Source organism: Coregonus clupeaformis, chromosome 9 (assembly GCF_020615455.1).
Source record: "Coregonus clupeaformis isolate EN_2021a chromosome 9, ASM2061545v1, whole genome shotgun sequence".
Lineage (NCBI taxonomy): Eukaryota > Metazoa > Chordata > Actinopteri > Salmoniformes > Salmonidae > Coregonus > Coregonus clupeaformis.
The window spans coordinates 17,065,289-17,088,235 of NC_059200.1; the positions used below are offsets into that span (position 1 = coordinate 17,065,289).

Below are 22,947 nucleotides of genomic sequence, written 5' to 3' on the forward strand. Positions count from 1 at the left end.
ACAACTAGGGGACAGTAATACAACTAGGGGACAGTAATACAACTTGGGAACAGTAATAAAACTAGGGGACAGTAATACAACTAGGGGACAGTAATACAACTAGGGGACAGTAATACAACTAGGGGACAGTAATACAACTGGGGGACAGTAATACAACTAGGGGACAGTAATACAACTAGGGGACAGTAATACAACTAGGGGACAGTAATACAACCGGGGGACAGTAATACAACTGGGGGACAGTAATACAACTAGGGGACAGTAATACAACTAGGGGACAGTAATACAACTTGGGAACAGTAATACAACTAGGGGATATTAATACAACTAGGGGACAGTAATACAACTGGGGGACAGTAATACAACTAGGGGACAGTAATACAACTAGGGGACAGTAATACAACTAGGGGACAGTAATACAACTAGGGGACAGTAATACAACTGGGGGACAGTAATACAACTGGGGGACAGTTATACAACTAGGGGACAGTAATACAACTAGGGGACAGTAATACAACTAGGGGACAGTAATACAACTAGGGGACAGTAATGCATAAGGTGATGGTTCAGGTGTTTACACCGATCCAATGCTTTTTAACTTTATGTAAGAAAAATCAAGTTAGCAACCTAGACGATTTCCCCCCTGTTAGCTTGTGATAGCTAGTGATAGTGATGCACAAACTATGCCTATTTTAAACATTGCCTTCTCCTGGCAGCATTTTCACACCTGATTCAGTAGCTTGAAAACCCCATTCGGTATTTTGCCCAACATTTAGAAACAATTAACGTAATTCATGATGGTTTTTATTTTATTTTAGTTTGTTTTGTGGTCACAGATAATAGTTTCGGTATAGTAAAAATTGTTCTAATGGGTTTGTTAATTATTTCATTTCAGTTTACTAAATAGTTTTTTCATGATTTGTTTTTGTTTTTGTTTCAGTTTTCGTTTACTATATTAACTTTGGTTGATCGTAACAGGGTTGACAATTTCATCTTAAATCAGCCCTAAATCCCCTTGTGACAGGGGGAATGGAAGCTTGTAGTGTGCAACAGGGAGTGGCAATTAAATGCAAGCTTCACAAAACAATTTAAATTGTTAAAACTGTGCAGCTCGCGGCTGGGTTTCCCTTTGTAATCCGTGATAGTTAGCAAGCCCTGACACATCCGACAAGCGTCAGAGCCGGTGTAGTAAGATTCGATTTTAGTCCTTTGTTGATATTTTGCCTGTTCGATGGTTTGTAGGGCGTAGTGGGATTTCTTATGAGCGTCAGGATTAGTGTCCCGCCCCATGAATGCGGCAGAGTGAAAGATGTCAAAAGAGATAACAAGCTTCCAAGCATTTGGAAAACCGTCACACCCCCAGTAAACAGAAACAAAGACATTGTATAACACACTGTAGTGTACATGACCTTTGATCCATTGGACCCACTAAATATAAACAACTGGGTTGTTCCAACAAAGTCGGATGCTTTTTGAGAAGTGTAACTTAAAAACAAACAAAAAACTTGATTTCACCTCATTTTAACATTGTGTCATAACACATGTTCAACTTAATAAAAAAACATGTTTTCCCATCTAAAAAAAAAAAAAAAAAAACTATGGTAAATACCTATTAAGTGCAGAGTAAATTAACAGGGTTGACCGTAACAGGGTTGACCGTAACAGGGTTGACGATTTCTTCTTAAATCAGCCCTAAATCCCCTTGTGACAGGGGGGATGGAAGCTTGTAGTGTGAAATAGGGAGTGGCAATTGAATGCAAAAAAAAATTCAATTGTTAAAACATTTCTAGCCTGTCTATCTATGGGTAACAGGGATGACGTGTTTTGCTCGACCCGCTCAGTTTTCCACCACAAAACACCAGAAAATGGCCAGAAAGAGAAGAACCAGCTCACCTGCTTTTACACTATGATTTGACTAATAGATGTTCAATGTTTCTTTTAAAGAAACATATTTAAAAAGTAATAGTTTCCCCATATTAAAACGAGAGTTCAGTTCACGGACCAAGGTTGTACCGTTTGACCTTGAATGAGGAACAGATGTAAATGAATCACTAATTACATGAAATAAATAATAATCTTCATAAATTATTTTGTCAAAGCAACAAAATAACTAGGGCTTTACAATGATGGTGACAACCTGGAACCTTCCTAGAAGTCACAGAGGGTGCACGGAGGGACATGTCATATTATATTACAAATCTGATTTATTGAACACTTCATGTGGTCCATATTAAAGGGCACTTCATTTGATGTCGGTGCACAATTTCTACTTAAAATATCAAAGGGACGCAAAAAGGTCACCCATTTCGTGGAAAGACCCGGTTAACACTTCTACTGAATAAGAAGTGCGCAACAGGCTGTCGATGCCGTTTTACAGATGGTGCCGCACTTCTGGGGCAGTGACCCAGAAACCTTGTTTCCCTCTTGGCGTCTGTTCATTAGTGGAGACGTTAGTGGAGACATTTAGGTTCCTGTCAAACTGATCCCACAGCCGGGGGCTATGAATCATTACCTCTATTAAAAGTTCACTGTATAAACAGTTATTAACTTGTATTACAAAGGTTACACTTCAAATGCCGTGCTAAAACGTCAGTGAACAAAGATACATTTTGACAGCATTTATAAATAGTATGAATTCTCAAATACATTTCACATCATTCTAATGAGAAAAATACTGATATTTCACTGTTTAATCTAGGAAATAATGAAATTGAATCCAGAATTATTGTAGTAGCATTTATTAAAGAAATGTGATCAATGGCAATAACACATTTCACCCAATGTTTTACTGAAACTTGTTAGTGAAGCTGTGACATAACCTAAGGTACGTTCAATATCGTGGTGATAAATATAATGATGAAAATACATTGTGAAAAGGTGGCAATGTGAGGTACATGTCAAAGGAATAAATGTATTTAGTGTATCTCAAAGAAAATATAAAAAGAGTATATATTTATCCAACTTGCATAATATAAATGCCAAAACCAGAAAAGGCAGTGAAGTTTTCACTACATGGACCGATTAGGACTGATAGAGACAACAATATTGTCGAAGGAGCACATGAAGCGTTGGTGGATAACAATTAAAGTAGCAAACATAGCAGACTCAAATACTTTAGATGTTTATTTTTTTTGTTGCGCCTGCAACCGAACAAAATGTCTTAACTGAAAATGACAAGCTTTGTTTAGTGAAAACAGCAGCACGATTGTTTATCTCAATGCCCAAAGCTCTTCCTGGTCCAAACATTAACTATGGAGCTTTCCAAGAGGGCAGTGCCCAATGGAGAGTAGTGGAAAATCACAGCAAATATAAGAAGACATTTGTTTGGGAAGATCAGTATCTTTACTATGGTATTATTATTTTTTAATGTTATACTTTTGTAGAGACTGGTTCCATGCATGTTAGAGTCCGGGGAGACGCCTGTTTAGGTGAGAGCTCTGCGATTATTGCCTAGCGCTGGTCGGCTATCCCACCCTGAGAGGGTTTTTGGCAACGGAAGCCTGCACAGTGTTCACATTTTTGTGGGGAACATGCAGTAGCCTTGCCTTAATCCCTTGCCAGTCTAGTGCTTCAGGGTTGTGAAATATCGTTGTCAAAAAAAGCGTCAAAGCACATATGTAATTAAATCAAGATTGCCAACATTCATTCAACCAGGAATGTTTTTCATAACGGAGTGGCTGCGGATCGGATTTTTCTCAGAACTTTTTTTTGGGACCGGCTAAAGGTCCTGAAGCTTCTGCACATGTGCAGGATTCTCTAGGTATATTTCTTATGTAGCTGCTGCTTACAGTAATCCCCCTTCTGGGTAAAGAGAGACAAGAGCAGGGTTTCATATGGGAGCTAGCTAGAGATTCTATGAAGCCACAATGATTCATTTTAGTCATTTAGAAGACACTCTTGTCAAGAGCGACTTACATTTAGTGAATGCATACATGTTTTTTTTTTTGTTTTTTTTTTTCATACTGGCCCCCCGTGGGAAACGAACCCACATCCCTGCCGGCCAAACCCTCCCCTACCTTGGACGACACTGGACCAATTGTGCACCACCCATGGGTCTCCCGGTCGCGGCCGGCTGTGACAGAGCCTGGACTCGAACCAGGATCTCTAGTGGCACAGCTAGCACTGCGATGCAGTGCCTTAGACCACTGTGCCACTCAGGAGGCATTTTCTTTATGCTCCTCAAGATTAACATATTTCAATATTCAAATGTTTCAGAAAATTGTCTTAACTAGAAAATAGCCATAATCTATTTAGGAATGTAGGCTATGTGCCAAAACAAAGCCGCAAGCCAAAACCTCCACATTTAGGGTCGCAAAGTTCCTGTAATTTTCCCAAGAGTCCGAGATTTTCCAGAATTCCTGGTTGGAGGATTCTGAATTTCCTCCTTATTCCCTCTTGATTCTGGGAATCTTCCAAATGGGAATTCTGGATAACCTGGGAATTTGGGGATAATTACTGGAATGTTTCAACCATGTCCAACTGCTTTCATGAGCAGAAGAGATATGGAGACTAGACCAGACTTCCTGGGATGGGTTAGGGGGGCTCCCTGGGATGGGGTGGGGGGGCTCCCTGGGATGGGGTGGGGGGGCTCCCTGGGATGGGGTAGGGGGGCTCCCTGGGATGGGGTAGGGGGGCTCCCTGGGATGGGGTAGGGGGGCTCCCTGGGATGGGGTAGGGGGGTCGATGATCAGTCCTCAGCTGGCAGCTGGGGGTTGCCTGGACCGCAGGTACGGGTGAGCTGCACAGAGGAGATGGTGAGGGTGCTGAACTCATCCATGTAGAGGAAGGGCACACGCTCTGTAGAAGTGGCCTTGCAGCACGGCATCTGGGGTTAGGGTTAAAAAGAGAGAGGAGTCAACATCTGGGGTTAGGGTTAGAAAGAGAGAGGGAGGGAGGAGTCAACCTTAGGTGTTGAACACAACGTTAGGTGTTGAAGTGCTGTTTTCACTATTTTTGGAAGACTTCTAGTAGCCTTCTTTTTACCCAGACAAGCACTACCATATACAATATATTTATCTGGGGAGGAGTCTATATTTAAGAAATAAGGCCCGAGGGGGTGTGGTATATGGCCAATATACCACGGCTAAGGGCTGTTAAGCACGACGCAACGCAGAGTGCCTGGATACAGCCCTTAGCCGTGGTATATTGACCATACACCACAAACCCCCTACGTGCCTTGTTGCTATTATAAACTGGTTACCAATGTAATTAGAGCAGTAAAAATAAATGTTTTGTCATGCCTGTTATTGTCATGAGCCCTCTCACTCCACCGGGTTACCACCTTAATTTGTTTCCACTCTGCTCACCACTCTCTCTCTACTCAGCCTAACTAGCTCCACCTGTCCCTGCTCTGCTCGGCTCTAATTACTCTGCCAGCTGCGCTGCATTACCCACTAACCTCTCCCAGTATTTATAGCCCTGTCTTTCAGCTCTCCTTTGTCAGATCGTCTGCAAAGCTCACACCCGGAACCTGTGTGCTCGCGCTTCTGGCTCACCCCTGTTTTGTGACCCCCGGACCTGCCTGATTCCTGGATACTCTTCTGCCCCAGGAAAACCAGACCTGCTTTCTGCCATTACGACTCCTGACTACTCTTCGACCCCGGTAACTCTGACCAGCCTTCTGCCTTGCTACAACGTATTTGGATTTCCCTTGAACTGTACTTCTGCCTGTTTTCATCCGCCCCGTTGTGTCTGTGTTTCCTCCCCCCAGGACTTCTGGACCACCAACCACCGGCGTCATCGGACGCATCGCTGCCACTGGGGGAGGCACAGACCCAGCACATCGGACGGGATAACCCCTGGAGCCTTCACTCACTCCCTACATCCCTTTCCCCTTAAGTTTAAATAAACTTTCTGGTGTGACGCAATTGTGGTCCTCTTGTCGTCTGTCTGAACCGTGACAGTACGATCTGACCATCATGGACTCAGCGCACACCTCCCCCGACATGGAAACCGAAGAACCTGAGCAACCCACCGCCATGCTACGCCTGGAACACACTGAGAGAGAGCTAGGCCGCATGAGCGGCGACATCACCTCTCTGCTTCAGGTCGGCCACCAACAGCATCAGCAGTTCCAGCAGCACCAGCAGCAGTCCCAGCAGCAGCAACAACAACTCGCCATGATCATTCAACTCCTCACCAACCTGACCCCAGCCAGTCTGCCCACCAGCCCTGCCCCCGAGTTACCTGCCCCGGTCATTGCAGCCGCTGCTCCGGAACCCAAGATTGGAAACCCCGAGCGGTTCAACGGCGATTCAACCCAGGTCCGGCCATTCCTGACTAGCTGCCGACTTCAGTTCTCCTTGCAGCCAAGGACCTTCGCCACGGAGGGGCTAAGGTTGGGTATGCCATCACTCACCTGACGGGCCGAGCTCGACTCTGGGGAACAGCAGAGTTCGAACGTCAAACCCCCCGCATGTGCAACCTTCGACCTGTTTGCTGAGGAGATGCTGAAGGTGTTTGACCTGGATTCACCAACCGCAGAGGCGTCTCGTGAACTGTTCAGTATTCGACAAGGCAGACGTACAGTCGCAGACCATTCCATCGACTTCCGAACCCTGGCTAGACGAAGTTCTTGGAACACACCATCGTTGGTGGACCGCGTTCTTCCATAGTTTGGCTGACTATATCAAGGACGAGTTGGTCTCCCAGGAACTGCCTTCCACTCTTGATGAAGCCATCGCACTGACTGTCAGGATCGACAGAAGGATACAGACCCGTCGGTCGTGAGAGGGGGGCGCCAAGGTCCACCTACTACCGGCATTCGGAGAGATCCGACTGGGCTCCTGTCATCTACTGCCACTCACCCAGGTCAGCTTGATCAGTCTGAGCCTATGGAGATTGGGCGAGCCTCTCTCACTCCTGCAGAGCGCCAGCGACGCTTCACCTCAAACCTCTGCCTCTATTGTGGAGGTGATGGACATCGTGTGGTAACCTGCCCTTTAAAGGGCCGAAGCTCACCGGGCATAGGGGGAGTCCGGTTGAGTTCAATGACCATCCAGTCCTCCGACCGCAAACCCCTGCTGCAAGTTCACCTCCGCCTCTCTGACTCAACTCACACCCTGGCTGCTCTGGTGGATTCTGGCGCCGAAGCCAACATAATGGACATCAAGCTGGCACGCCAACTGGGACTGGAGAACCTCCGTTTGACACCTCCTATTCCTGCCCGGGCACTGGACGGACACTTACTCGGATCGGTCACTCATGTCACGGCCCCGGTCTCGATGGGTCTGTCCGGAAACCATCAAGAAACTATCCAGTTTCACCTGCTCCCCTCTCCAGGCCAACCTCATCCTGGGTTACCCATGGCTCCGCCCGGCACAACCCTCAGCTCGACTGGGTGACCCGGGGTGATCAGGGAGTGGGGAGAGGACTGCCACCGAACCTGCCTGCTTGCTGCCGCACTACCCCCTCGGCCAGTACCTACTAACTCCGCTCCTGACCTCTCCAATGTCCCAGAATGCTACCATGGTCTCAGAGAGGTGTTTAACAAAGCTAGAGCCACACTCCTCAGATCCGTTGCCAGCTACACTACCGGGGCCAACCGTCGGAGAATTCCTGCTCCCACCTACCATGTTGGTCAAAGGGGTGTGGTTGTCATCGAAGAACCTGCCACTCAGGGTGGAGTCGCAGAAGCTGGCACCTCGGTTCATTGGCCCATTCCCTATCATAAGAGTGATTAGCCCAACTGCTGTCCGGCTCCAACTGCCTGATTCCCTGAGGGTGCACCCCACGTTCCATGTGTCTAAGATTAAGCCCATCCATGAGAGTCCGCTGGTCCCTGCTGCGCCTGGTCCTCCTCCTCCACGGCTCGTCGATGGTGGTCTGGTTTACACCGTCCGCCGCCTGCTTCGGTCCAGACGGAGGGGTAGGGGTCTCCAGTACCTCATTGACTGGGAGGGCTATGGACCTGAGGAAAGGACCTGGGTGCCAGCTAGTCGGATTGTGGATAGGACTCTCATCACCGCTTTCCACCAACGGCATCCTGATCAACCTGCAATCCGTAGGGGCCGCCCCAGAGGGATCCCTAACCGTCCTGCCCGCTCGGCTTCCTGTCCTGTGCCTGATCCTGTCTCGGGACCTGTCCCATCTCCCGACCACGGCCCTCCGGCTTCCTCCGAGGATGAGGACGTTCGCTCGGACCGTTCGGAGGAGTTCTAGCCCTCCTCCGGCTCCCCTCCTCCCGCCCGGCGTGGTGTTGCTCTTGGGACTTCTGGGGCCGTCCCTTGGGGGGTTCTGTCATGAGCCCTCTCACTCCACCGGGTTACCACCTTAATTTGTTTCCACTCTGCTCACCACTCTCTCTCTACTCAGCCTAACTAGCTCCACCTGTCCCTGCTCTGCTCGGCTCTAATTACTCTGCCAGCTGCGCTGCATTACCCACTAACCTCTCCCAGTATTTATAGCCCTGTCTTTCAGCTCTCCTTTGTCAGATCGTCTGCAAAGCTCACACCCGGGAACCTGTGTGCTCGCGCTTCTGGCTCACCCCTGTTTTGTGACCCCGGACCTGCCTGATTCCTGGATACTCTTCTGCCCCAGGAAAACCAGACCTGCTTTCTGCCATTACGACTCCTGACTACTCTTCGACCCCGGTAACTCTGACCAGCCTTCTGCCTTGCTACAACGTATTTGGATTTCCCTTGAACTGTACTTCTGCCTGTTTTCATCCGCCCCGTTGTGTCTGTGTTTCCTCCCCCCCCCCAGGACTTCTGGACCACCAACCACCGGCGTCATCGGACGCATCGCTGCCACTGGGGGGAGGCACAGACCCAGCACATCGGACGGGATAACCCCTGGAGCCTTCACTCACTCCCTACATCCCTTTCCCCTTAAGTTTAAATAAACTTTCTGGTGTGACGCAATTGTGGTCCTCTTGTCGTCTGTCTGAACCGTGACAGTTATATACGGTCTGATATACCACGGCTGTCAGCCAATCAGCATTCGGGGCTCGAACCACCCAATTTATAATAAAGAACATTTGTAGCAATCACACCCTTTTAGTATGTTACAAATTTGAGGATCCCATTGATCATTTGCTGTCTAAATCCAGTGTCACTTGGTGTTAGTCAATTTAAATGAAAGGAAATAACATTGTGAGCAAAATTATTAATCATATCCCTTTAGTAAATGGTTTTTAAAGGGTTAATGACCTGAGATTTGAGCATCCGTGGCCTCCATTAAAGAAAATCCTCAATAACCTAAAATTGGTGTCTCACTGGTGGTACCACTCCTACTGATGACACAATGTTATCCTAATGGAAACATTATTTAAAAGTCATTAAGCTGCCATATCAGTTGATTTTAGAATGGAAAGATTTACCCAAATACATTTACATAAAAAGCATATAAAAAGTGAACAGTAAATTTAAACATTGTGAGAAATGTGATAAGTCTAAAGCCCAGGTGGCTGCTAGATGTTCCTTATGATCGACCTTGCACCTGGCTGTGCTTCTCACTCACAGAGCTGCTTATTTCCACAGATACCTAGACAAAACATTGATATCTCCACCAGCACAACCTAGGGTCTCCAGGACGCTCTGTTTCCCTGCTGTTTTCCCAGACATGAGACAAATTCTCTTTAAAACTTTATGTGCGCCATCGTTTAGCTTTACTGGCGTTCAGGGTGGGCAGACTGCACTTTCCTATTGTACCGGGCAAGCTGAAGACTTCAAGTATTTGAGTGTTTTTGATTTTATTGTATTTGGTCTGCTGTTTTCCCAGGAACTAAACTGAACTTCGAGCCTGGTCTATGTCTCACACTGGTAATATCCCGCCGGCCAGCTTCACATGGATCTCGGGGCAGCGGAAAGATGACCAACTCAGAATCCAATTATCCAATCCAATAGGACAAGCCAAAAACCAATTATAGTAAGCTTATTCACATAGTGTTGATACGTTGATCATTATCATAATCCACACAATGTCCTACAACACACCAGTAAAATGCCTTTCTTTTTAAGAAACATGCAGGGTTGTTTTACCTGTGAGGGGGTGTCCTGTGCAGTGGGAGTGTGTGATGGGCAGCGCGAGGGGCTCAGGTCCAGTTGGGAGTTGCAGGGTGAGCACTGGACGTAGTTGAAACTCTCAGGGTAGATTACCCAGTTCTCCCAGCCAAGATCTAATTGAGAAATGAAGACAGACAGCACAGAAGGCTCAAATGCTATGGTGATGACCACAGACATGTACACGCACACACACACACACACACACACACACACACACACACACACACACACACACACACACACACACACACACACACACATACACACACACACACACACACACACAAATACTATTGATATTTCATAGATTAACGGTGTCTTATTTAATTCGAGTGTGAACAGAGCTGGTCACCTTTCAGGAAGATCTGTGAGGCCAGCCGATAGCATTTCAGACCACTACTCTTGTCAGCTGCAGGACCCCGGGGTACAGTCACTATGGAGAAAGGGAAAGAAAATATATTAATCAATAAAACCGCAAGAAACATTGTGGCGATGCCCTGCATCAGAATATTAGAAGAAATACTGTAATGATCATATAGCCCTTTTAAGCCCATTACGAACTGGCTAGCACACTTGCACGTCTGGTCAGGCGAACCAGGTTTTACTCTCCGCTTTGGTAGCTACTCACCTCTGTAGTACTGAAGTTGGTAACACATTATTTGGATAGTCCCATGTAGATGGTTTGTAGATAGTCAATAGATGTTCAATAACTGTCAACAACATTTCAACTAACTATCCACTAACCCTAGCCCTGACCCTTATCCTAACCCTAACTTTAACCCTTACCCTTATTCTAAACCTAGGCCATCCCTAACCGTAACCTTAGCAAGCAGTTGCTTATCAACATATAGTTTGTTGATAGTATGACCATCTGATAGTATTTGTATTTTGTATTTGTATTTATTATGGATCTCCATTAGTTCCTGCCAAGGCAGCAGCTACTCTTCCTGGGGTCCAAACACATGAAGACACTTACATTACACATAAAACAGTACATCATATAACACTGTCACACCACTAAAATATCCACAACACAAAATGTACCATACAACAATTTTTACAATGTACGTGTGTGTAGAATGCATGTGCTATTATGACCATCTGGTCTACTGTATAGGACTATCCAAATAAAGTGGGTTCCTGAAGTTCTTCCCCCCAAAAAAAAATGTGTCTACCTGCTTTGTCCTGGGTGTTGTGAGAGATGGCAGAGAATGCGGTCTTCCATTGCTCTCTGATGGCAGTCAGTCTGTCAGCCTCCACCTGGGGCTCCTGTTGCAGGTTGAGGGCTCCAAGAAGGGCCTTTCTGATGTCATTCAACGACTCTCCATGGCACCTGCACACGGAACAGAAACAGACAAATTAGTTTATTGCAAATGAAATTAGTTTATTTGTGAATCGGTCATTTGAACTTAATTTGCTTATTTTCTAACAATAAAATATTTTCAGTATTCCAGTTGTCTTTTTATTTCAGTATTTATTTTCAGTCTCAGTATATGGTCATGGAAATACTTGAGAACACAATTCCTGGTGACATTTTGAACACAATTCTTGCAGACTTTTTTTTAAAACACAATTCCTGGTGACTTTTTTTTAAACACAATTCCTGGTGACTTAAAAATAAATACATATATATATATATACTAAGACATCTTTGGTAAGCAAAATCAAATTGCAAAAGGGCCGAATTTGTCCCATGAGGCTCCTATTACCTTTGACCGCAACAGAGAGAGGGAGATTGTGATGTTTGTAATGGAGTGTAGCCACCTGCCTTCTCTCTCAGGCATTCACAGTCCTGGCTACACTTCAGATTGCGCAACCATAGACAGCCTGTTCTTTTGAATCTTGCATCCATTTTGTGAGATCTGGCATTCTCTAAAAGAATCAACAGCACCATTTTGCAGGTGAAAGATTTAGCTGGACTCCAATGAATGTATTAACGGCATGGTGTTAAATTGGGGGGCAATGTTGGTAAATGAATGGAATAGATTTCATCTGAAGATTATTTTACAAATCCAACAAGTTCAACCTTTAAATTCTAAAGTATCAAAACTGCTCGTTCACTCAGACTAAGTTGGCTGTGTTACCAAAGCATGCATTGTCAAATCTATAACCGGAGGCCATACTTTTTCCAGGGCGTTTGTTCTCACAATCTCTATTTGAGATCGTCTCTATGTCTAAAGATAGTGTTGCTGACAGCGCTGCTCTGTCTCTATGCGCTGAATGTTGCCATGTAGGAGAGATTGATAGTGTGGTTCGTGTCTGGGGAGAACACAATGTTACACTTCATGACTCTTGGAACTGTTAGGTCAGCCGTTTTTAAATCTAGACGCAGCCAAGTAAACCTCTCAAACAACCCCGGATAATTTCAAGAGGCCTCAGCAAGCATCCGTCAACAGTGACTTTGCAAGTCATGATATAACCTGGCACAGCTGTATAAGTCATCAAGATTTAGCCTAACACTGGATATATGTTGGCTATTTAAAGTATTGATGACCCGTAGAACTGGGCATGGAATTTAGAAAATAGTTTATGTCCGAGATTGGCACAAATGAGAACATGCTACGTTTCTGTGTTGGTTAGACGGACAGATTGCGTTAGCAAAACGCCATTTTATATTGAAAAAAATGTAGCTGCATCTCTATTTTTGAATTTTATTTTCAGAATTGAAGTGTCGTCTATGGCCTTCTGACTATCCAGTGATGAGTTGCTCCAGTGAGATGTGCGCTAATGTGGTGCTACTACTAACCTGTCAGGGCGGAGGACGGCATAGCCAGGTGTAGCGGCAGCAGGTTCCTTCTCCTGGGGCTGGAGGACAAACGACTTTCCCAGCGAACAGCCAAGGAGCACCAGCATCATAGCAAAATGCGCAAGATACATTTTGGAAAGACGGTGGTCAGTCTGGCCCCTTATGCAACTATCGGATCTAATCTCAACTATCAGAGAAAATACCACCAACCTGCGGTTTTTGTGGCAATAAATTAATCTGAATCTGACTCTGTTCAGTAATGGAGGAAGAATTAGGTGTTCTTCAGTTGTGCTGGTACAACTGATAATGATGCTCTGGTAATGGTCTGGGTATCCAATGGAGGCGGCTCACACTGGAGCAGGAAGAGTGTAGCTATTGTTTGTAGTGGCCTGGAAACCTAAGCTTTATCTCCTCGTAGACCAGGTTGTCCTTGGAATAATTTACATTGGTTTTTTTTATCCTGCAAGTGATGGGGTGGTAGAGAATGACCAGAGAGAGAGAGAGACATAGAGAGAGAGAGCTGAGAGAGAGAGAGAGAGAGAGAGAGAGAGAGAGAGAGAGAGAGAGAGAGAGAGAGAGAGAGAGAGAGAGACAGAGAGAGAGAGAGCTGAGAGAGAGAGAGAGAGAGAGACAGAGAGAGAGATAAGAGAGAGAGAGAGAGAGAGAGAGAGAGAGAGAGAGAGAGAGAGAGAGAGAGAGAGAGAGAGAGAGAGAGAGAGAGAGCTGAGAGAGAGAGAGAGAGAGCTGAGAGGGAGAGAGAGAGACAGAGAGAGAGAGAGAGCTGAGAGAGAGAGAGAGAGTCAGAGACAGAGAGAGAGAGCTGAGAGAGAGACAGAGAGAGAGAGAGCTGGAGAGAGAGAGAGAGAGAGAGAGAGAGAGAGAGAGAGAGAGAGAGAGAGAGAGAGAGAGAGAGAGAGAGAGAGAGAGAGAGAGCTGAGAGAGAGAGAGAGAGAGAGCTGAGAGAGAGAGAGAGCTGAGAGAGAGAGAGAGCTGAGAGAGAGAGAGAGAGCTGAGAGAGAGAGATAGAGAGCTGAGAGAGAGAGAGAGAGAGAGCTGAGAGAGAGAGAGCTGAGAGAGAGAGAGAGAGAGAGAGAGAGAGACAGAGAGAGAGAGCTGAGAGAGAGAGAGAGAGAGAGAGAGAGAGCTGATAGAGAGAGAGAGCTGAGAGAGAGAGAGCTGAGAGAGAGAGAGAGAGTCAGAGAGAGAGAGAGAGCTGAGAGAGAGAGAGACAGAGAGAGAGAGCTAAGAGAGAGAGAGAGAGAGAGAGAGAGCTGAGAGAGAGAGAGAGAGAGCTGAGAGAGAGAGAGAGAGAGAGAGAGAGAGAGAGAGAGAGAGAGAGAGAGAGAGAGAGAGAGAGAGAGAGAGAAAGATTGAGAGAGGAAGAGCGAGAGAGAAAGATTGAGAGGTGTTCTTCAGTTGTACTGGTACAACTGATAATGACGCTCTGGTAATGGTCTGGGTATCCAATGGAGGCGGCTCACACTGGAGCAGGAAGAGTGTAGCTATTGTTTGTAGTGGCCTGGAAACCTAAGCTTTATCTCCTCGTAGACCAGGTTGTCCTTGGAATACTTTACATTGTTTTTATGTCCTGCAAGTGATGGGGTGGTAGAGAATGACCAGAGATAGAGAGAGACAGAGAGAGAGCTGAGAGAGAGAGAGAGAGAGAGAGAGAGAGAGCTGAGAGAGAGAGAGAGAGAGAGAGAGAGAGAGAGAGAGTGAGAGAGCTGAGAGAGAGAGAGAGAGAGAGAGAGAGAGCTGAGAGAGAGAGAGAGGGCGAGAGAGAGAGAGAGCTGAGAGAGAGAGCTGAGAGTGAGAGAGCTGAGAGAGAGAGCTGAGAGAGAGAGAGAGAGAGCTGAGAGAGAGAGAGAGAGAGAGAGAGCTGAGAGAGAGAGAGCTGAGAGAGAGAGATAGAGAGAGAGAGAAAGAGAGAGCTGAGAGAGAGAGAGAGAGAGAGAGAGAGAGAGAGAGAGAGAGAGCTGAGAGAGAGAGATAGAGAGTGAGAGAGCTGAGAGAGAGAGAGAGAGCTGAGAGAGAGAGAGGGCGAGAGAGAGAGAGAGCTGAGAGAGAGAGAGCTGAGAGAGAGAGCTGAGAGAGAGAGAGAGAGCTGAGAGAGAGAGAGAGAGAGAGAGCTGAGAGAGAGAGCTGAGAGAGATAGAGAGAGAGAGAGAGAGAGAGAGAGAGAGAGAGAGAGAGAGAGAGAGAGAGAGAGAGAGAGAGAGAGAGAGAGAGAGAGAGAGAGCGATAGAGAGAGAGAGAGAGAGAGATACAGAGAGAGAGAGAGCTGAGAGAGACAGAGAGAGAGAGAGAGACAGAGAGAGAGAGCTGAGAGAGAGAGCTGAGAGAGAGCGAGAGAGAGAGAGAGAAAGAGAGAGAGAGAGACATACAGAGAGAGAGAGAGAGAGAGAGAGAGAGAGAGAGAGAGAGCTGAGAGAGAGAGAGCTGAGAGAGAGAGACAGAGAGAGAGAGCTGAGAGAGAGAGAGAGAGAGAGAGACAGAGAGCTAGAGAGAGAGAGAGAGAGCTGTGAGAGAGAGAGAGCGATAGAGAGAGAGAGAGAGAGAGAGAGCTGAGAGAGAGAGAGAGAGAGAGGGAGACAGAGAGAGAGCTGAGAGAGAGAGAGAGAGAGCTGAGAGAGAGAGAGACAGAGAGAGAGAGAGCTGAGAGAGAGAGAGAGAGAGAGAGAGAGAGAGAGAGAGAGGAGAGAGAGAGCTGAGAGAGAGCGAGACAGAGAGAGAGCTAGAGAGAGAGAGAGAGAGAGAGAGAGAGACAGAGAGAGCTAGAGAGAGAGAGAGAGAGAGAGAGAGAGAGAGAGAGAGAGAGAGAGAGCTGAGAGAGAGAGAGCGAGAGACAGAGAGAGAGCTGAGATAGATAGAGAGAGAGAGAGAGACAGAGAGAGAGAGCTGAGAGAGAGAGAGAGATAGCTGAGAGAGAGAGAGCTGAGAGAGAGAGAGACAGAGAGAGAGAGAGCTGAGAGAGAGACACAGAGAGAGCTGAGATAGAGAGAGAGACAGAGAGAGCTGAGAGAGAGAGAGAGAGCTGAGAGAGAGAGAGAGAGAGAGAGAGAGAGAGAGAGAGAGAGAGAGAGAGAGAGAGAGAGAGAGAGAGAGAGAGAGAGAGAGAGAGAGAGAGAGAGAGAGAGCTGAGAGAGAGAAAGAGAGAGAGAAAGATTGAGAGAGGAAGAGCGAGAGAGAAAGATTGAGAGGTGTTCTTCATTTGTACTGGTACAACTGATAATGATGCTCTGGTAATGGTCTGGGTATCCAATGGAGGCTCACACTGGAAACCTAAGCTTTATCTCCTCGTAGACCAGGTTGTCCTTGGAATAATTTACATTGTTTTTATGTCCTGCAAGTGATGGGGTGGTGGAGAATGACCAGAGAGAGAGAGAGACAGAGAGAAAGAGAGAGCTGAGAGAGAGAGAGAGAGAGAGAGAGAGAGAGAGAGAGAGAGAGAGAGAGAGAGAGAGAGCTGAGAGAGAGAGAGAGAGAGAGAGAGAGAGAGAGAGAGAGAGAGAGAGAGAGAGAGAGAGAGAGAGAGAGAGAGAGAGAGAGAGAGAGAGAGAGCTGAGAGAGAGAGAGCTGAGAGAGTGAGAGAGCTGAGAGAGAGAGAGAGAGAGAGAGCTGAGGGAGAGAGAGAGAGAGAGAGAGCTGAGAGAGAGAGAGAGAGAGCTGAGAGAGAGAGAGAGAGCTGAGAGAGTGAGAGCTGAGAGAGACAGAGAGAGAGAGACAGAGAGAGAGAGCTGAGAGAGAGAGAGAGCTGAGAGAGAGAGAGAGAGAGCTGAGAGAGTGAGAGCTGAGAGAGACAGAGAGAGAGAGACAGAGAGAGAGAGCTGAGAGAGAGAGAGAGAGAGAGCTGAGAGAGAGAGAGAGAGAGAGAGAGAGAGAGAGAGAGAGAGAGAGAGAGAGAGAGAGAGAGAGAGAGAGAGAGAGAGAGACAGAGAGATAGAGAGAGAGAGAGAGAGCTAGAGAGAGAGAGAGAGAGAGAGAGAGAGAGAGAGAGAGACAGAGAGAAAGAGAGAAAGAGAGAGACAGAGTCAGAGAGAGAAATAGAGGGAGAGAGAGAGAGAGAGAGAGAGAGAGAGAGAGAGAGAGAGAGAGAGAGAGAGAGAGAGAGGGAGAGGGAGAGAAAGAGCTGAGAGAGAGAGAGACATCAGCGCCACAGGTAACTTCCACAAAGCTGTGAACGATCTGAGAGACAAGGCAAGAAGGACCTTCTATGTCATCAAAAGGATCATAAAATTGGACATACCAATTAGGATCTGGCAAAAAATACTTGAATCAGTTATAGAACCCATTGCCCTTTATAGTTGTGAGGTCTGGGGTCCGCTCACCAACCAAGAATTCACAAAATCGGACAAACACCAAATTGAGACTCTGCATGCAGAATTCTGCAAAAACATCCTCAGTGTACAATGTAAAACACCAAACAATGCATGCAGAGCAGAATTAGGCCAATACCCGCTAATTATCAAAATCCAGAAAAGAGCCGTTAAATTCTATAACCACTTAAAAGGAAGCTATTCCCAAACCTTCCATAACAAAGCCATCACCTACAGAGAGATGAACTTGGAGAAGAGTCCCCTAAGCAAGCTGGTCCTGGGGCTCTGTTCACAAACAGAAACAGACCCCAGAGAGCCCCATGACAGCAACACAATTAGACTCAACCAAATCATGAGAAAACAAAAAGAGAATTACTTTACACATTGGAAAGAACAAACAAAAAAACAGAGCGAACTAGAATGCTATTTGGCCCTAAACAGAGAGTACACAGTGGCAGAATACCTGACCACTGTGACTGACCCAAATTTAAGGAAAGCCTTGACTATGTACAGACTCTGTGAGCGTAGCCTTGCTATTGAGAAAGGCCGCCGTAGGCAGACCTGGTTCTCAAGAGAAGACAGGCTATGTGCCCACTGCCCAAAAAATGAGGTGGAAACTGAGCTGCACTTCCTAACCTCCTGCCAAATGTATAACCATATTAGAGACACATATTTCCCTCAGATTACAGCGATCCACAAAGAATTCGAAAACAAACCCAATTTTGATAAACTCCCTTATCTACTGGGTGAAAAACCACAGTGTGCCATCACAGCTGCAAGATTTGTGACTTGTTGCCACAAATAAAGGGCAACCAGTGAAGAACAAACACCATTGTAAATACAATCCATATTTATGTTTATTTATTTTCCCATTTGTACTTTAACTATTTGCACATTGTTACAACACTGTATATATACATAATATGACATTTGAAATGTCTTTATTCTTTTGAAACTTCTGAGTGTAATGTTTACTGTTAATATTTATTGTTTATTTCATTTTTGTTTACTATCTACTTCACTTGCTTTGGCAATGTTAACATACGTTTCCCATGCCAATAAATCCCTTAAATTGAAATTGAAATTGAATTGAGAGAGAGAGAGAGAGAGAGAGAGAGAGAGAGAGAGAGAGAGAGAGCTGAGAGAGAGACAAAGAGAGAGAGCTGAGAGAGAGACAGAGAGAGAGCTGAGAGAGAGAGAGAGAGAGAGAGAGAGCTGAGAGAGAGAGAGAGAGAGAGAGCTGAGAGAGAGAGCTAGAGAGAGAGAGAGAGAGAGAGAGAGCTGAGAGAGAGAGAGAGAGAGAGCTGAGAGAGAGAGAGAGCTGAGAGAGAGAGAGAGAGAGCTGAGAGAGAGAGAGAGAGAACTGAGAGAGAGAGAGAGAGAGAGAGAGAGAGAGAGAGAGAGAGAGAGAGAGAGAGAGAGAGAATGTGGTGTTTTTGTTGTATATTAGGGTTGTTGTATATTCCTTTCTCATCCTTATTGAATTGTTATAAAGGTGGTTATGAAACATGGCTGGCTGTTACCTCAGAAGACATGATAGGATACAGCATTAATTTGCAGGTGTTTCTTAAAATATAATGATCAGAATAAAATAGCCTACTTCTCATGAATGAAACAAAATAATGTAATGTAATATGTTGAAGGAGTGGGAGATGCTTCTTTCATGGAGAAGTGCAACCATGCTTTTCTCATGAAGGCCTACGATATCTAGTACAAGATCTGAGAGTACAGTTGCTGTTATATGCCTTTGTGAAAATATTAGTATTTAAAGCTTTATATTTGATATTACTTTACTTGAACCATCTGGCATGTCATGATATAAAAATCAGATCCATAAAACATCCAGCTAGCAGGGACGCCAGCATGCAAGCCTCACAGGAGAGAAACACAAAGACACCATTGATTGAGCTTTGGATTTTTTTTCAGCCCATCATCGAGTGAAGTGGAGAATCAAAAATACCTTTATAAAGGCTACGTCTCAAATGGCACCCTATTCCTGAAATAGGGCCCATAGGGCTCTGGTAAAAAAAGTAGTGCACTGTGTAGGGTGCCAATTGGGACTCAGACTATGTTGATAAGAGTGACTCGCCATGAAAACTGGGAGGTGGTTGGGTTGGTAAACCAGACAGTCCTCCTTATTGAGGGGACTGCAACCATCACCTCCCTGCGGTGCTGGACCAACATGAAAGGTGGAACTGGCAATCTTCCTCTGATAACCAAGAAAATAATATATTTGCTTTGCACCTGCCATTCAAGGACAGAGATTAAACAAAGCAGCAAAACTGTATGAGAGAGTTGAACAGAACTTATGATTTCAGCTACTGTAGCGTATTCTACTGCAGATCAGTCACGAATAGAATGGTTTAACTTCAAGTCAAGTCCTCAAATGCCCCCTCACTCTCCAGATCTCGTTGCAGAGACTCAAACTGGGTCAGTCAAAGTAAATATTCACTCACATGACCTGAGATTAACTTTAACTCTCTCTGACACTTCAAATAGCCTACACGCTGAGTAAATACCATGCAGCACAAACGAACCATAACATCAACAGAGACGTTTTAGACAAGCTGAAATAGAACATGCAGTTTTTTATCTTCCAGATCAGCCTAAGCTACAGTACCAGTCAAAAGTTTGGACACACCTACTCATTCAAGGGTTTTTCTTTATTTGTACTATTTTCTACCTTGTAGAATAATAGTGAAGACATCAAAACTATGAAATAACACATATGGAATCATGTAGTAATTGAAATGCTGTCACGATCGTCGTAGGAAGTAGACCAAGGCGCAGCGTGTTGAACGAACATGTTTATTTATCTTTAGTGATAAATACCGACAATAAACAAAACAACAAACGACTCGTGAAGTCCACGGTACAAAACACAAAACCAACTGGAACAAGAACCCACAAACACAAAGGGAAAAACAGACAGTTTAAATATGGCTCCCAATCAGAGACAACCAGCCACATCTGACACTCGTTGCCTCTGATTGGGAGCCACTCTGGCCAACATAGAAATCAACAAACTAGAACTCCCAACAAAGAAATACACCACATAGAATGAACACACCCTGGCTCAACATATAGAGTCCCAGAGCCAGGGTGTGACAAATGCATTCCAGGTGACTATCTCATGAAGCTGGTTGAGAGAATGCCAAGAGTGTGCAAAGCTGTCATCAAGGCAAAGGGTGGCTATTTGAAGAATCTCAAATATAAAATATATGTTGATTTGTTTAACGCTTTTTTGGTTACTATATGATTCCATATATGTCATTTAATAGTCTTCACTAGTATTCTACAATGTAAAAAATAAAGAAAAACCCTTGAATGAGTAGGCGTGTCCAAACTTTTGACTGGTACTGTACATCTGATAGATATCATAGGAAGACTCTGGCCTACAAATGGGGTCTTTAGCAAGCCTGACATGGACCTATAAGAATGTCAGTTAGAGGTTCAACTAATGGGTAGAGATTCATCTGACATCACTATCACCGTAGTCTCTTGTGATCGTCCTATCAGTGAAGAGGGAGAGTTCAACAAAGTCAAATCAATTATTTATATTGCTCAATGTTGCTGGAACAATCAGGGGTGGAAATGTCCTCTCAACATCTTAGGCCTGGTTGGCACAGCCACATCACTCCAATATGCCCAGCACTACATCCTTGATGTATTCAGGATAGTTTGTTCCCCCTTGGGCCATTGATTTACCACTACTGTTATCATAGTATCAAAGTTCTCCATCATAATGTAATATCCTTTTCCGACTCTCATCATATATTTTCCAATAAGGCGACCCAGAGAGAATATCCAGGTACAACAGCTTTTGCTGTGATATTTAAAGACTCAAGACTTTGTGCATTTTATCGATGACGATTTGAATGCACAGAGATACCGTGACGAGATCCTGAGGCCCATTGTCGTGCCATTCATCCGCCGCCATCACCTCATGTTTCAGCGTGTTAATGCACGGCCCTGTGTCGCAAGGATCTCTACACAGATCCTGGAAGCTGAAAATGTCCCAGTTCTTCCATGGCCTGCATACTCACCAGACATGTCACCCATTTGAGAATGTTTTATAACAACACAGGGCGAGACCCAGATGCAGACACAGGAGGCAGATGGTTAGAATCTCTGATATTTATTAAAATACAAGGGGTAGGCAAGAGGCAGGTCGAGGACAGGCAGAAGTTAATTAACCAGGTCAGAGTCCGAAAGGTACAGGACGGCAAGCAGGCTCGAGGTCAGGGCAGGCTGAATGGTCAGGCAGGCGGGCTCAGTGTCAGGGCAGGCAGAAAAGGTCGGAACCGGGAGTGCTAGAAAACAGAGACTAGGAAAAACACGCTGGTAGGCTTGACGAGACAAGCACAAGACAAGTGAAACAGACCAGGGTGTTTGGGATGCTTTGGATTGACATGTACGACAGCGTGTTCCAGTTCCCGCCAATATCCAGCATCTTCGCACAGCCATTGAAGAGGAGTGGGGCAACATTCCACAGGCCACAATCAACAGCCTGATCAACTCTATGCGAAGGAGATGTGTCATGGTGCATGAGGCAAATGGTGGTCACACCAGATACTGACTGGTTTTCTGATCCACACCCCTACCTTTTTATTAAGGTACTGTATCTGTGACCAACATATGCATATCTGTATTGCCAGTCATGTGAAGTCCATAGATTAGGGCCTAATTTATTTATTTCAATTGACTGATTTCCTTATATGAACGGTAACGCAATCAAATCTTTGAAATTGTTGTATGTTGCATTTATATCTTTGTTCAGTATAGTTTCGAATTTGGACATCCTTTTGTATTTTTCTAAAAATGTTGACAGGACAGTAGTAAGTCAGAGAGGCATGACAGGAAAGTGGCTGATCTGTCGCCAGAGGGGATACGTGGTCCAGGCTGATCCGGGGATCGAAGCCCTGTCGCCAGAGGGGATACGTGGTCCAGGCTGATCCGGGGATCGAAGCCCTGTCGCCAGAGGGGATACGTGGTCCAGGCTGATCCGGGGATCGAAGCCCTGTCGCCAGAGGGGATACGTGGTCCAGGCTGATCCGGGGATCGAAGCCCTGTCGCCAGAGGGGATACGTGGTCCAGGCTGATCCGGGGATCGGAGCCCTGTCGCCAGAGGGGATACGTGGTCCAGGCTGATCCGGGGATCGGAGCCCTGTCGCCAGAGGGGATACGTGGTCCAGGCTGATCCGGGGGATCGAAGCCCTGTCGCCAGAGGGGATACGTGGTCCAGGCTGATCCGGGGATCGAAGCCCTGTCGCCAGAGGGGATACGTGGTCCAGGCTGATCCGGGGATCGAAGCCCTGTCGCCAGAGGGGATACGTGGTCCAGGCTGATCCGGGGATCGAAGCCCTGTCGCCAGAGGGGATACGTGGTCCAGGCTGATCCGGGATCGAAGCCCTGTCGCCAGAGGGGATACGTGGTCCAGGCTGATCCGGGGATCGAAGCCCTGTCGCCAGAGGGGATACGTGGTCCAGGCTGATCCGGGGATCGAAGCCCTGTCGCCAGAGGGGATACGTGGTCCAGGCTGATCCGGGGATCGAAGCCCTGTCGCCAGAGGGGATACGTGGTCCAGAGTTGGCAGCGCTAACAATGCAGGGGCACAGAACATGAAGATGAATAAAGACCTATTCCCCACGGTCTCCTCATTCAGTGTCATGGAGAGGTGGAGAACAGGCCCTGGTGAAGTACAGGCCCTGGTGAAGTACAGGCCCTGGTGAAGTACAGGCCCTGGAGGGTAGGAAGTCATTGCCTCACAAAGGCCTTATTTCCAGAGGTTGTGTTGAGGGGGTGTGTCGCAGGTGGTCGAAAAGCAAACTAAATAGATTACATTCCTGTAGTGTTTGAAAACATCAGGATGAATAAAGAT

General features: G+C 46.1%; 1 protein-coding gene across 1 annotated transcript; it reads right to left on the reverse strand.

The window, feature by feature from the left end:
* Positions 1–4,604: 4,604 nt before the first annotated feature.
* On the reverse strand, positions 4,605–13,214 carry LOC121574291 (bone morphogenetic protein 6). Its single transcript, XM_041886909.2, has 5 exons — positions 12,751–13,214; positions 11,180–11,337; positions 10,357–10,437; positions 9,981–10,117; positions 4,605–4,825 (listed from the first exon to the last, which is right to left on the reverse strand). Exons 1-5 carry the CDS (start codon positions 12,879–12,881, stop codon positions 4,688–4,690), a joined length of 645 nt encoding a protein of 214 aa, XP_041742843.1. The 5' UTR covers positions 12,882–13,214; the 3' UTR covers positions 4,605–4,687.
* Positions 13,215–22,947: the final 9,733 nt, after the last annotated feature.